The sequence below is a fragment of the Oryzias latipes genome, chromosome 5, assembly GCF_002234675.1.
Source record: "Oryzias latipes chromosome 5, ASM223467v1".
In the NCBI taxonomy this organism is placed as follows: domain Eukaryota; kingdom Metazoa; phylum Chordata; class Actinopteri; order Beloniformes; family Adrianichthyidae; genus Oryzias; species Oryzias latipes.
In genome coordinates, this window is record NC_019863.2 from 11,053,984 (window position 1) to 11,070,114 (window position 16,131).

At 38.3% G+C, this 16,131-nt stretch overlaps 1 protein-coding gene across 1 annotated transcript in view; it reads left to right on the forward strand.

Annotated features, from left to right (window-relative positions):
• Positions 1-1,022: 1,022 nt before the first annotated feature.
• Positions 1,023-16,131, forward strand: part of nxph4 (neurexophilin 4) — a 49,045-nt gene continuing 33,936 nt past the window's right edge. Inside the window, exon 1 of the mRNA XM_011474898.3 lies at positions 1,023-1,678. Coding sequence (XP_011473200.1) covers positions 1,625-1,678 — 54 coding nt within the window. The 5' untranslated portion in view covers positions 1,023-1,624. The remainder of the gene's footprint in view (positions 1,679-16,131) is intronic.

Below are 16,131 nucleotides of genomic sequence, written 5' to 3' on the forward strand. Positions count from 1 at the left end.
CAGAGCAGAACTGAAAAAGCAGACACTTAAATCGACTGAGGGTGATTTTCTGAAATGAAGACAGCTGTGAATCATGACAGACCTGAAACTGGTGTGACTGAATTTAAGACAGAACATGACCAAAAACCATAACTGACAAAAACCAAACCAAAGTTCACAATCCTCTCAATGGTAAAATGGCTTATACTTACATAGTGCTTTACTACCTTCAGTGAAAGCCCAAAGGACTTTACATTCACACACTGGTGGTGGTAGTTCAACTGCTGAACACTGGCGCCAACCTTTAACCATCAGGGGCAATGTGGGGTTTAGTGTGTCTTGCCCAAGGACACTTCGACACTTGTGATCTTCCAATCAGAAGTCGACCACGCTACCTCTGCACCATGGTCAAATAAAAACAATTTGTTGGTTGAACTTTAAAAAGCTATTTTTAGAACTGCCCTTTGATACAATTAGGAGACTAAAAATGGGATTTCTTTTCTCCTGGAACCGGTGCCAAACAGAAATGCAACTTGTTGGCTGGTAAAATGTCCTGGAAAAACCTCCTGTGAAAAAATCTGTAATTGTCCTTTTATGTGTTTTGGATTCTTTTAAACTTCTATTTAATCAAATTAAGTCATATATATGAAACTCTTTCACATGTTTCCAAGCTATTTTATTTCTCCTGCACCTGAGAAATTATTTACCCTTTCAAAAAACCATAAAGGTTTTATTGTTTTTGTTCAGGTAAAGCTTCTTTATAAATTTTTGAATTTTTAGAACAAAAATAACTGTTTGACTGCAATTATCAATAATCTTATCTTAAAATGTTTATTTAAGGTGTAGCCAATAAACCTCAGATTTTAAACTGATGGATGGGTGATAAAAAGTATTTTAAATTCTTTTGTGAAAGATTTATAAAATGGAAAAATTATTTTATGTAGTCCCTCAGAAATACATTCAAAACGACTCATTGGTTCTTATTAAAGCTTAAAACAACACATTCTTTTTTACCCACCTGAGAACTGATTATCATCGCAATCTTCCTCATTTCTCTCTCTCTCTCTCTAATTATGTACAGACGAGTGTTAAATGACAGTTTATCATCCGATCACAGGCTGGACGCATTCATCCACACGCAGCTGTGGTTGGTGTCGCTTCCAGTCCAAGGAAAAACAGCTGTGCGCCGTGACGCGCGCCTGGACAGCGAGGGAGGAGGGTGAGGGAGGTACACAGAGAAGGGGTGCGAGCGACCCCTCAAAATCAACGTAGCTGTATCCCAGAATGCAAGAAGTGCAGGTGCTCTTCAACTGACCCACCTCTGAAGCTGACATAGTCTACGCGCAAACTTCCAGCCGTCGCTCCTCCAGCATGCCTGTCGGAGGCAAAGACCGCGGATGTGCCACGTGAGGCGGACCGGAGAAACTGCAAACCCCGCTCAAAGTTTGTCCGCAGAGACCCCAGTGAGACCTGCCAAACCAAACACTCAACTTTCCCCGTGTTTTTCAGCTTCTCTGACACTTTTCGCTCACTGCCTGTTACTTGGGATTGCTCGGATTTGGCGACGCGTCTGTGTATGCTGAGCACAGGAGACGCGTAGTTTTTTTGTTTGTTTGTTGGAGTGATCCGCTTTTAGGAAGGTGACATGCAGGTTGTCGGCTGGACACTACTTCTCCTCTTCCAATGGCTCTTACAAAAGGTAAGTTGCTGTTATGAAAGGAGGCAAAGCAGCAGACACGTCCTTGGTGTTTGGATTTTACGCGCCGCCTATGGACAAACACCTGCTTCGTTTAAGCTTGATTTCCTTGAAGCACTTGCCTGAGAAACAGCACGCGCATCAGATTCAGATTGTCATAAAAAAAAACGTCCAACACAATCAGCAAAATGTGAATAAAATCGAGTTAAGACCAAATTTTGATTGACAATTTGCGCATTTAGCCAGTTTTTATTTGTGTTGCTAAAATATGTTTCTCCTTTTTTCTAACCATATGATATAAATAGGGAGAATATGAGTGACTGCACTTTGAAACTCGCTCATTTCTGCTGCCTGAGCGTTTCTCTTTGACTCGTAGTTAAGCGGCTCTTCTTATCCATTCATCTACTTTTGCGCTCAGAGCAACTTCCTCTAATTTTTCTTCAGAAGCGAAGCCCGCCCGTGGCTTGTTTTATTATCTCGGCATCGATAGGACTGAGTTTTAACGCCTTGTGCAGCTCCTGTCATGCGCGTAATTTCGCATAAATTTAAAGTTTTATTTAATTTATTTATTTATTTTTGACAAAAGCCTACATAAACCATTATATGGTGACAGACAACATCCCAAAAAAAGTTTAAAACATGTTTTTTTTTTAATCAAAAAAAGCTAAAAATATTCATGTTCCACAAGATTTTTCTATTCTGTATCATCCTGACCTTTAACCCTGATCCATTTTGTCCATCACAGACTTAAAGATTTTTTTTAACCTATTTCTAAATTGTTTTTTTTTCCATCTGCTGATCATAATTTCAAGCTGCAGAGTTCAATAGACTGAGCATCACTGAACAGGTGGAACATGACCAATGTCAATCCCCAAAAAGGGAAATAACCAACTAAGATTTTTTATGTTTAAATTACTGCTGCAAGCAGATTGGAGTTATCTGACACGTACCAATGCCCTTTTTTCTTAAAAAAGATGGAAATCACTGCTTCCGTGGGTGACTGTAATACCTCTTCCACATGAGAGGGCAACTTGGGTTCAAGTGTTACTATTCACACAGTGTTAGAATTCATCCACAATGGTTCTCACCAACAATATAAATATGAAAAGAAGTGGCTTCGAAACACAGAAGGTGTTGGTTTTTTTGATGCTCTTTAGTGCAAATGAGACCAGAGTTTGACTGACATCATATGACAAGATGCATTCCTTATAGCTTCACTATCTTGAAGGATTAAAGAGGGAGGAAGTAAACTGGGTAAACAGAGAGGATGCAAGGGAGGAGAAGAAAAGTGTCTGAATTTACATAATCTGATCATTTCTTCAAACTAATCCCACCCTTGTGATCATTTAAAGGTAACTTAAAAGCCTGTTTAATGTGTGTTTAAGTGCGTGGAGAGCAAGATCTATGGTTTCAAAATGTTAGGAATGTGTAAAGATTTTAAATGTTATTCTGTAAAGGTTTTTTTTTTTTATTAAGAAAGTCCTTTTGGGATAATTGTTTTTTTTTATAATGTATAGAAAAGTAAAAAAAAAAAAGAAAAATGAGTTTCGCCCATTTATGTTGCATATTGTGTTTTTTCTTTTTCCACATGGTGTTTTGAAATGATATCTACTTTAACAGCACTACAGAAGAAGAAAAGATGTGTGAAAGCTGCTTTGCTCTTTTATGCGTTTACAAAAAAACAATAGCATTAGGGAGCATCTCAACCTGACGAAATCCTCTTATCTTCCCTCATAAAGCAAGTAGCTGTATACCCCGAGGATATCACAGCAACTGAGTCACTTCAGTTTCTTTGTATTTAGCCGTTCTTCATGCTTCATACAGTATGTTTGGCATGGCTTTGCACTTCAGTGCGTCCTGCATGTCTTGGTAAAATGTGCATGTAAAGGAGAGTCACGTTTTCAAGCCCACATGTTCAGATGAAGCCTTATGGGGAGAAGAACTGTAAAACACAGGACAGCAGAATCAAATCGTTTCTCATCACAGATGAAAGCAGGTGTTTAGTGGGTTTCCCTTCACTTGATTCTGTCAGATAGCAAGGGGCATCCATCTTCTGTAATCTGTGGAAATTATATTCTCTGTTCACTTATTATATGTGTAATCTCTTGAATTATGATGACAGCAGCAATCACATTACCGTTGTATCTATTGTCTCTGAAATTGGTCCCACAGATCAAAGACTTTTTAACCTAAAAAAATGGCACAGATTAAAGCAAATTTAAATGAATCTCTCACATGGTTTGCTTAAGGTTGAGTAACTTTTTTTTTTTAAATGGATTTCTCAATTTGTGTCCCATTAATGACCAAACAACACTTGTGAACCACATCGTGATTTCTTTTAGTACGACTGATATTTTTTTTTTTTATAACATTCACTTTAGGGAGAGGAATTTTAACCCACATCAAGGTGGAAAATTGGAGATGGTTTTTTTTTTTTTTTTTTTCCAAGGTGGTCTGAAATGTCTGGGCTGACATGGGAGCTGGATAGGCCACATCATTTTTGTTCTCCTGAAACCAGTCCATGACTCTTGTGCGTGGGAGTGCCACCCTCCCTGACGGGACTTTTCCCGACAGGACGCAAATGTTACATCAAAAGATAAAGGTGATCCCTCACACAGCTTTGGTCCTTGACTTGCAGCGCTCACCTCAAGTGAACAAGGGGAAAGATGCCAAAAACGTCTCTTACCCCCCTTAACAGAATTTGTTCCACCTCATTGTGAGGCTTATGGCATTTATAGTTTCCCTTAAATCTCAGCTGCTAGTGGCTGCTGCCTTCCACGTGTGTCGTTATTATTCTACAAAAAATAGACTGTTAGAATCTAAATATTAATATAGGAGAACATAGGATTCAAACATTAAAGGTTTGCTCAAGAATATTACATTTTTTAAATTATAATTAAGAAAATCACAGAGAAGAACTCAGCAGAAGAAAGCTGTGAAAGTAATTAACGTTCAGTTATGAGGAAGGTACAAGGCCTCTCTTTGAGTGACTTCTCAGTTGGGCGTGATCTTACACTCTTAAGTCAGTAGTATTATTCTCATAAGGTAGTGTCTCAGATAGCTTAAGAGGTTCTTGGAGATGCAGCTGAACAGCTCGGCTGCAAATGCTTGGTTCTTTTCCCTGTGCAAGAAAGCAACAAAGCCATACTTCAGGTTCAGTTAATAAACGTGTTCGGCAAATATTCAGCTTGTGTTTTTTGTATCATAAGTAGAATTTTGTTTTAAAGAGCCATTCTGATGAAAAGGGTGTTTTACTATGTTCTTGTGGCATTTTTCTGATGATGGAAGACATAGTTAAACAAAATTATGCTTAAAATAGCATTTCTGAGTGTTTCTGTGTTCAATTAGATGGGAATCTGGAGACGAAAAAATAGCATTTGGAAAATCTTGTAGTTGTTACGTAGAAGCTACTATGGCAACCACTCTAGAGCTCCACTCTATTCTGCTGAATCCACTTGAAGACACACGGATCCACATATGTCTTCATTTTCCTCGTCTCAGCTTGTTTTTTTTTTTTTCAGAACTGTACGGCTGGACAGCTCCAATATTCTTTGCCATTTTAGATGCACCGTTAACGTTAGGTTGGGGGTGTTAAAGGATGTTATCTAGCAGGAGAGAGTGTAAACAGAAACATTTCAAGCCATGACTTTTTATGTAGTTTTATGTAAACACCTAATTGCTGTGGCCAAATAATCCCAGCTCTGTGTTTTTTGCTGTGAATACAGAAGACTGCAGCAATGTATGTGCTGTTTATGTCCTAAGATTGCGCCGTGTTATCATGGAGGTCTTTTCTCACATTGTTCGGATGCTCTCCAGCCCCACCACAAATAACCAGAGGTTGTGTCATGAAGGTGTGAATGATGAGTACAGTTTTGAGTTTCAGCATTTTATTTTCAGATCCTGGTTTTAGCAGCACCTCCAAAAGAAAAAAAACACATAAAGTGAGAGGCTTCATTGAAATCTGAAAAGAAGTTTCCAAGCTTCTGTTAAGACAGTTAAACAATTCTAAACATATCATTTTTGTTTCTTCATTTTTTTACAGAGAACCTTCCAACATATCACTGGTTTAAGTGCCAACACATATTATGATTCTTGAAGTAGGAGTGGAACAAAAATGTTCTTTCTGTCTGACTGGGTCTAATACTTTTACAAGACTTAAAAGAAGAAATCACACTTTGAGTATTTTGCCAATAATAAAACAAGTGAATCTCATTTATTCTTTGTTTTTATTGTCATTTTAATGACTTTTTTTTTTACATTTTAGTATATATACATTTTGTGCTGTGACGTTTTTCTAAACAGTTTCTTAAACAGAGGGCAATGGACAAAATAAGGAAATCACTGGCATCCCTGGAGGCTCAGAGTAACTAAAACTAAATGCAAAAACAAACAGGATTTAGTCAGAGAAGAGACACAACAGAGAAGATGAGCTCAGACGTTTGCACCAGCACTTATAAATCTGAGTGTAGAATGACAGTTTGTAGGTGATTTTACTACAAACTTTATGAGAGCAGCAAATTATAGGTCTGTCAACACGGACCTCTACAGCAACATATCTTCCTATTTATCCTTTTTTTTTCATCCAGTGAATCCTCCAGAACCCACGGGTATTCTTTAAGAGACCTTTTTAGTTTAACCCAAAGTAGAATCTGAAACACAAACAGAGGATGCTTAGTTTGGTTCTTACATGTAGAGCAGCTCTTACAAAGATGTAAGTGCAAAAAAAAAAAAAAAAAAAAAGAGTATTGATGTTTAAAAAGAAAAACCAAATGAGCCGTGATCCTGGCCTTTGGTTGTTTTGCTGTTATTTTTTATGATTTAGTTAATTATCTGTTTGTATGGCTCCCCCTTTTATTTGTCCCACTGGTGCTGCTTTTGGTGGAGGATCAGAGCACCATTTGGTTTGTAAAGCGCCATTCAAAGGGATCCTGTCTAATAGCCTGTGTTTTTTTGAGATAAAATCACAAAATTTTATGTTCCAAGGAGTCATAGCAAAAAATGAATAATAGATATTGCTATGGCTTCTCATTTAGCAAAAAATAAGGCATCACCACCTCTATAGATAACATTGGATCAGAAACGCTATTTAACACATAGATTTCCAGTGTAGCACATAGTTAAAACAATCGTGTTGAAAAATCTATTTAGTGGAATTAAGTAAAATAACATTCCAACACTGACACTGAACCAGAAAAAATTATAAAAACGTATTCAGACCAAGAAGCAGAACTCTGGGCTTCACATCAGACCAGCAACCCAGCTTTAACTGCCAGGGTAATGTGGAAAAAAAAGGCCTGTGGACAGCTGTTGCCTCAGTCCCACTGAGGTTTCATGTCTCGTGGCCTGAGCCACTCACCATCCTGCGACACAGATCTTTGAGTCCCAGCCCCCTCAAGAGCAGGAGGAAATGCTAATAGCTACTCGTTATCTAACATAAAAACTAAACGGAGAACCTGATTTTTATTGACAATGCTCTGCATTCATTGCTTCCCATTTTTTATCCTTCATTGTTTGACTTTACCTTTTTTTTGTTGCATCAATTTGTTCCTTCGCTTTCTTCTCCACCGCGCAAAAGAAAAGGAGTATCAGGACACAGCACAGATGGAGGTCAAGGTCAAGATAAGCACATCTGATCTTTGTTGAACTGAGCTCTACCCACCAAGCAGAACAAAAACTCACACAGCATTTTAATGCATCCCTGCCTGCACCAATGCTCGGACTGCTATTACTACAATGGTACTGTATGACTCACCTAATCTGATAGAATGACTATGGAAAATTGCTCCCGGAGAGGAGTTGGTGGGGGATGAAAAAGGGAACGTCTGGGATGACAAAAACACTGGAGAATAAAATCAGTTACTTCTAAAGGTTTCTTGGTAATGTGTGACGCACATGTCCGTGTATTACATGGATATGTCAGGAAATTAATTATTCCCAAGTGTTTTGCATGTGGCCAAATGGTTCTGCTGAGTGCCGAGAGAGAAAATGAGGGAATGCATGGAGTAACTTGGTGATTGTTTTGTCTTGTCAGGGCCAAGGTGGGCTAGACAAAGAGTTTATATATATCACACAGCAATTACTGAATAAGTACATTGATGTAGAGGAGAAAATGAGCACTTAGCTGAAGCTGATAGAGGCACGCTGAAGCAGTATTTTTCTGTGGCCCTGTGCAATCTAACAAGAGGACAAACATCAATCATTGCAGAGTCCTCAGCTGACAGTGGGGACGGGGAATGCGCCGCCACTTCATTAACTCATAGTAATGTTGACTTCAGCTCCTTGTGAGACTGCTTTGTTTGAAAGTACAGTCGTGGGCAGGAGACTTCATTAAGATGTAACAAAAATCCCCTGGATATAGTCAGCCTTAGGATGTTCCTAACACCAGGAGAGTCCTGCAGACTGGCGTCAAATAGGGGGAAAATATTAAAGATTTTTTACCCCCTTCACTTGAAGTTTGATGAGCTTTCACATTCATTCATTCACCGTTTAACCCGTTTTGTCCCTTTTGGGGTCATGGAGCTGCTGGAGTCTATCCCGGTCACTCGTGAGCGAAGGCAGGGGACACCCTGGACGTGTCGCCAGTCTGTCGCAGGGCCTAGCTTTCACATAGACTGGGACAATCTGCCTGGCAACAGTGCATATTGTGCAACAGCTGCTAGCTCGTAGCTGTACTGCCTAAAACAAGCACAGAAGCACCGGCCAGGAAAGAAAACAAAGTCAAAAAAATAGAAAACTGGAAAGAAAACTTATAGCATTGTGTTTATTTTTTGTGAAACAAACAAACAAAAACAAAAAACTACACAAATACCTCTGGTCCCTGCTAGTCCTTCAACCATCTTAAAACTACCGTAATTTCCGGATTATTCCGGATCACCTTTGGTGTGGATCAAACAGCTCAGTGTGAAAGCAGTACTCAGCAAATTGAGATTTAGACGATGTATATTTTAAATATTTGTAAATTAGAATTTTTATCGCATGAAAACCAATCTAAAGGTATAGTTGCAATCAAAAACATAAACTTAATTCAAAACTGAAATAAAGTTTTCCTTAAGAGTGCCACAAAATTAGTTTTTTCCTGCAAGAACCTGTGACTAAATGTGTCACCATTTAACAGGGTCTTTAATATGAGATTTGTAGCCTACTGGCATTTTTGCCTGAGACGTTTTCGAAGGTTTTTCTTGTAAAACAAAAACAAAAAATACTTCCTTTTTTTTCCCAGCAAGCTCATTGATAGATATTGTAAAATGTTAAATGCAGTTTACTTGTAGCGCTTTTATACCTCCTTTGAAAGCCCAAAGTGCTTTACAGTTATAGTCCCATTCCCCCAATGCACTCACACATTCACACACTGATGGTGGCTCCGCTGTCCAACACTGGCGCCAATTTATAACAACCAGAGGCAATGTGGGGGTTCAGTGTCTTGCCCAAGGACACTTGAATATGTTGGCAGGTAGGGCGGAAACCACACCTGCAATCTTCCAATCAAACCTCTGTACCATGGCAGCATAGCTTATGCAATGATGTTATTGCCAAACAAAGGACTAATTAACTCTAAAGTCAATCACTGGATTCTGTAAGGCTAAAGTGGAGCCTGAAGTGGGAAGACCACTTTGATTGGAGTCTTAGTCTTTTGTTGTTCACATCAAGAAGGTTCCAAATTGCAATTGCTCTGTGAAACGGTGTTTGTAGCTCTGTTGGGTTCTCCCATGGGTCATCACACTTGCCAATCAAAAAAACGGAGCCCCTAAATTAATGCAAATTTGTGCTAACATAAAATCAAAACAACTAAAAAAAATGTAATAAATAAATAAAGGAATAGGCATTGTTTTGAATGTGTTAAGGTCATTTTAGGTGTAAAGTTGGGATTTTTTTTTAACAGAAATTAAAACAATAAACAAACAAATGAAAAACTGAGATACTAAAAACTTGGATATTCAAATTACATTCTGTCTTTTCTGCCTTTCATTTTTCTTTAGACACAATACATTTAAAGTCACAAAATAATAACTCTGACTTTAGTTTCTATGTTGTCAGTCTTTACTTGGATTGCATAAATTAGTTTGATCTCTTTTTTGTCAAATGGGCAGCTGTTTGTATGTGGGGTTTTTTTAAACTTATTTTTCTTTGAAATATTTGCTGTTCCATTGCCTAATCCTAAAAGGGTTTGATAGTTGTTGTCCTCTTTTACGCAGTTTAATGAAATCAAGCAGCAGAGGGAGGTTTTAGGTGAAGCGGTCAGTCCTACTTTGGATTGGTCCACTCGTGTTGCTCCACTTTGAGAGGTCCCCTGTCATCTTTGCGATGTGAGCTGTGTATTAATCTCTCTCTGCCCGTCTCCTTTTACTGGCTGTAAGGGAACATATTCGAGCTTTGGAAATAGATCACATCAGAGGGGACCCTTGGCTCGCGATGATGGGCACCATGTTTGTTTCATACATGCATGATGAGTATCTCGACTCTCTGCGGGGGCCAACAGTTATGGCATAACGCTACTGCCTGTGGTCAGTGCGTTGCCTCATCCCGACTGCCTCTCTGGAGAAAACACGTGATGTGTTACATACTTATGCTATTGTGCATTGCGTGTGTGAGAGACATGGATTTGAATCATCACTGTGAAAAAATTGACAGAAGACTTTTAGTTTATGTTGGTTTATGAGCATAATACATGCGTGGCCATCTACAATTATGCAGTATATTTGATAGTTTCTCATGTTATTGTTTTCCAATCATGCACATGGTGCTTGTGTGTTCTGTAGCCATTGCGGATATCAGGTAGCCTTAAGGTTTAACAACATCTCATGATTAATAGACGCACCCAGGGGAGATATAGGACAGGATTTTGTCCATGTAATGATATATTAAAGTGTAATCCAGCAACACTTAATATCATAACTCATGGTGCAGATACCAGGGAGTGTTCAGGGTCAGCTGAGTGTGAGGACCCTGCCTAGAAAGGCAGTGTGGAGAAGGGATTAGTTTTTATCATTTTTTTTAATATCTCAAGCACAGCTTGTAATGCATTCCTTTAGACACGCATTGGGTTTAATGGACAATGACTGCAGAATGAGGAGAAGGAAAAAAAGAGATGCTACAGGACTGATCCTTTTCTCTTAACTTCAGGATTTACTGCAGATAAATAAATAAAAAATCATTAAAAACATCTGTCAAAAACCCACTGGACATGGAATCATCAGGATTAGACAATGTTCCAAAGAATGCATCTTGTAATATAGTGGTATTTGCATTTACTTTGTGACATGCAGGATTTCAGATTTGATTCATTATTCAAATGAATTTTTGGCAATATGCTTCAATAACCTCTTCCTTTGGCCTCTTTCCCTGTCTTTTGTTAGTTTCCAAAGTTGAAACTTGTTTTTATATTGTTACCTGGATTCATGTTCAATAGAGAGTGGTGAAAAGATTTTTAGCAGAGACCCATGCACTCAGCAGAACCATTTGGTCACAGATCTCTTCCACATCTCTGTCTATTTTGCTATTCTTGCTTTCTGGTTGGCTTTCATCTTACACCTCTCTCACCTGCCACCTGCCTACCAGGATCTTCACAATCAAGCCTCTATCTTTCATTCCATTGCCCCATTTCCCCTCATGCGAGACTTCCCACCTCGATTCTGGTCATGCCTAGTTCTGCCACTATTTCACCGGTGTGTCTGATTAAAATATAGCCCTGAAGAAGAAAAATATCAGAGAAGAATTTCACAGTTTCTGCTTCCATCTCCTTGTGATCTGATAATTTGTGCTGTGGAGACGAGATTTTATTTTTTCTCTATTGCTCTCCTGGTGTTTCCTGGCTTCAGTCACCATGTTTCTCCCTGGGTGTTTCTGAAGGGAGGCATGGCAGTTCTTTCTGCTAAATTATATACAATCTCTGCTTGGTTTTTAGTTAATTAGTGCAGAAGCAGGAGTGGGGGTGGACTCGTGGCAAAGGGGAAGACATAGTGTATGTGTGGAGACGAACAGAGTAGACTTTCCCTTCTTTAGCTGGGTCCAAGTTGGCGCAAAGGAGGCAGTTGGGAAGAATGTCGGGGTCAGGGTTCTGGAAGCAGAGGGGTGGACAGAAAAGCTAACTTAAAACTGTGTGGGCAGGAGGCGAGATCTGAAAAAAAGAAACTAACAGTTTAGCTACCTCCATATCTGATTACAGTCTGTGTCCAACACATCAACATCAAGTGCCTTAAAGACAACACAAGAACATTAAAAAAATACCTTTGGTATTTTTTTAATGTTCTTGTGGCATTATTATCGTTTCGGAAGACATATATTATGACATTTAAGCTTAAAACGGTATTTCTGAGTATTTCTTTATTCAAACGGTTGTAAATCAGCAACGAATAAAATGCCATTGTAAACATCTTGTAAGTGTGACGTCCAAGCCACACGCTCCCTGCTCCGCTCAATTTTGATACATCCACTTGCAGAGAAATAGATCCAGTTACATCTTTATTTTCTTCATCTGAGCTGGTATCTGGATCAAAACTGTACGGCTGGATTGCTCCAATATTGCTCGCCATGGATGGATGATTGGAAGGAGATGGGTTTACTCCATGCCAACAGTCCCGCCCACAACTCAGAGGTGAATTTCTGATGAACTACTGTCGCTCTGCAGAAACTATGTCCTAGAAAAACAACACAGGCTTTGTGATTTTGGCTAAAAACAGCATAATCTTAATTAAAAAGACCACAGGGAACGCTTTTAAAATTGATCAATAGATGATCGGATTGGGTGATAAAGCATTAAAGCAAATAAGTTGCATGATGTTTTTTTACTTCTGACAATGAAAGAGTACAAAGCATGATTCTTGCCATGCTTTTCCACAAAAATGACAAAAGTGGAAACAATTTTGCTCAAATGCACTGGTAAATTTTACATGCTAGATTATCAACCCAATGCTGCCCACAATATTAATCTGTGTCCTTAACCAACTCAACAGTATTAACAAAATGTATCTAACGTTTTTTGTAATCAATGCCTGTTTTACTATTTTTGTCCTATTTTCCCCTTGCGCAATGTCTCCAATGGCTGTTAGAGTATTGATCACAAGTCTGCGCTTCTGTTTTTTTCTTCTGGAGCACTAAAATGTCTTATGTCCATGTTTTTTTGTTTCTTTTCTGCTAAAATGCTTCCATAATTTCATTTTTCTTGACTGATGTATTTTTTAAAACATAACACACGTAAACACTCGTAAATGGTAATTCCAAAGTATCTTTCATTGCACAAGCAAATATTTCAAACCTGCAATCAGAACAAAAACAACAAAATGTGTTAAAATGTTTGGCTTTATAATCAAACTTACCTCACATTATAAATAGAGAAAAGTTTTCTGAGACTACTCAAGTTTTTTTTAATTAAATGGTTAAAAATCAATAAAAAAAACCTAGCCAATGTTCAAGCATATTTTTCTATATGTGTTTCTGTGACAGTGCCACACAATTGTTTTTATATTACAGTGTCCATATTTGTTTTATGCACTGTAATGTGGCTTTCAGCACCATTGACTTCTTGTAACAAGTCCCAGCTGGGGCTTTTTCTTATGCTGGGTTTTTGTGTTCTTCCCACACATGCGTGGGTTTTCCCCTGGTACTCTTCTGTCTGCAAACATGCATGTGATAATGACTGGCGATCCACACAGGTGTGTGAGACGGCGTGGTTTGTCTCAGAGTACCCTGCAATGACTGGCGACATGCCCAAGCTATGCATTGCTTCTTGCCTAACGGCATCTGGAATAGCTGACCTACTTGACCTGGAAAGGAAGAATCTGGCTTGAAAATGAATCAGTGAGACTGTGCACAGACGGAAAGTAGACATTTTCATTGCTTTTTATCACAATAGTGTCACTATTGAAATTCAGTTTCAATAAAAACATGCAAAGTATGGCAGGTGTTTTTCCCTTCAGAGGTGACTTTTTCTGTCTCTTTAAGTAAATATGTTTCAATTTTTCAGTATTTTTATATAAATGTATTTACATGCATGGTCAAGAAACTTTGCTTACATTTCACCTGTGTTTTGTTTTTTATATAACTTTAGTCAAGACATTAATTATTTTACCAGGAAAGAATACCAAATAGTTGGATTCTTAGAGTCCCAATAAGTTCTGCTCAGCAGATGTCACCCTGCCCTCAGTAAAGACTTGGACCAGACCTCAACCTGCATGTAGCTACATGACCAGTCAGTGGCAGTAACATAATGTGGCACCTAGAGAGCCAGACAGACAGAGACTGAGAGGTGGAAGGTGATAGATAGGGATGAAACAACTACATATCTCCCACCGGTTAGAGGATGGCCGCCTCCATAGGGCTGTGCTTCAATGCGTTCAATTGAGAAAAGTGTGAATAATGTAATGTAGCTTCTACATGGAGACCGACGGCTAAAAAAGTAGGATATTCAAGGGGCTCAGAACATATTCTTCTTTCTTTCCATATAACTCAGAGCAGAGGAACTGCCAACAGCTTTAAATTAAACTCTCTGCATGACTACTGTTGAGACATGTGCTGCATGAAGCTTGCTTTAACTACACTTTTTTGATTTATTGGTATGGATTGCTTGTGGGAACATTTATTTGAGAGCTCTTTGACCCAATAACCCACCTCCTTTTCTTGATACATTAGTTAGTACTATTACTCTTTATGTTTTTTGTGTGTTTTTATTTTGTAAGAAGTTTTACAACACTTTGCTTTATCTTTGTTGGTGAACATGCTGGTCTAATGAAACTGTTCATGAAAAAAGATAAAGGCAAAAGAAAAGAACAAATTTTAGGACACATGTTTTAGAAAAGTCAAAACAACAAAGATTAATCTTATTAAATTTACTATAATTATCATTTTACAATGATGATCATGTATAGATTTTATTTTTAAAAGTTTTTTTCTTTTATTAATGATCCACTCCAATAGTTCACAAAAAATGTTTTTTAAGGAAAAATTGGTCTAGGTTCTTATTGGTTAAAAGCGTTCCCAGTGATCTTTTATTTATGATGATTTTAGCAAAAATCTATGTTTTCTAGCGCTCATTTTCTGCAGACTGGCAGATTTATTTAAAAATTCACCTCTGAGGTATGAGCGGGACTGTTGGCAACCCCGGCCCCCCGTTCCCCTCCCTGTTGCTGAGAGCTCCCCTAGTTCAGAGCTTGCCCTGACCAGAGTATTTTCTACGTCACAAGTCAGCTCTTTTTGAAACTGCATTTTTTTTTGTCTGATCCTTGATCACTAAGATTTGAATAAACAAATACTCAGAAATGCAATTTTGAGCTTACATTTCTTTACATATGTCCTCCATCACGAGATTAATGTTAATTGTTAAAATAATCTACTTCTAAGTGTTTCTACTAGCATGCAAGAATTAGAATTGATCTGAAACTTAAAACCATTTCTTTGAAAAAAAAACATTCTTAACAAGAGACAGATGTAACTGGAGCAGCATTGATCAATGGTGCCCCAGTAAAATCTTATATGACGCATTAGCAAGGTGTTAGGATTGTAAAAAAAAACAAAAAGAGTGTGTTTTTTTTCCCCAACAAAGAAGGGCAAATGTGCCTGGATATGTTAAAGCCAGGCTTTAGCTTTACCCTCTGTGTTTGTCTGTAGTGCTCTTCTTTATTGTCCCAACTTTTGGCGGTTTCCAGGCATTCATTTCCCTTACATTTTTCTCTGTCTTGCTGTGTAGTGGACTACTTTAGAGCAATCCAGATAAGGGGAGCGGGGTGATCCACATCTTGCTACATCAGGCAGCAGAGTATAGAGAGGACAGGTTTGTGTCCCTGTGGCCTGCTAAGCCACATAAATCAAACACATGAACACACAAGGACAGAAAAAGAGATTAAAAAGATATCTGTGAGAGATTGACTGCTCTGTTGCCTTGTAAAACAGAATAACTCCCCCCAAAAAACATGCATATACGTGTCTCTCTCCAGACGGGACACTGAATTTATGCACCAGCAAAATATCGTTCTTGTGATTGACTTGAAGGCTTACCTCAAAGTGATATCAAAAATGACATGTCTACAAAATTTGCTCCAGCATAATTGCTTGCCTCAATGTTTATCACGTCTAACAGAATCTCATCAGGCAAAGCAATTTCTGTTTTACCGGATGTGCTTTAAGCAGGGATTGCCACATGCACTGAATCAAGATTAAAATGAGATTTACGAATAATGTAACTGATAAATGGTTTGTAATGTTTTTAATCTACAAGTTTGCTTCCTCTTGTAACTCTTTCTGCGGCGCCCATCTAATTTGTTGACATTTTTTACACCAGCAAGCTCTAGTTATCTTCTTGAGGTTTACATCACAAAAAGCTTTAACATTGAGAATGTGTTCTTTTATAGAGCAAGTTATATAAGAGAAGTTGTACATCGTGCTGGATCCCAAACACCTCATGTCTTTAAAATGCGCATTGTCTCCACAATGGTTTACATTTTTCCAGAAATTGATTTCTATCTTCG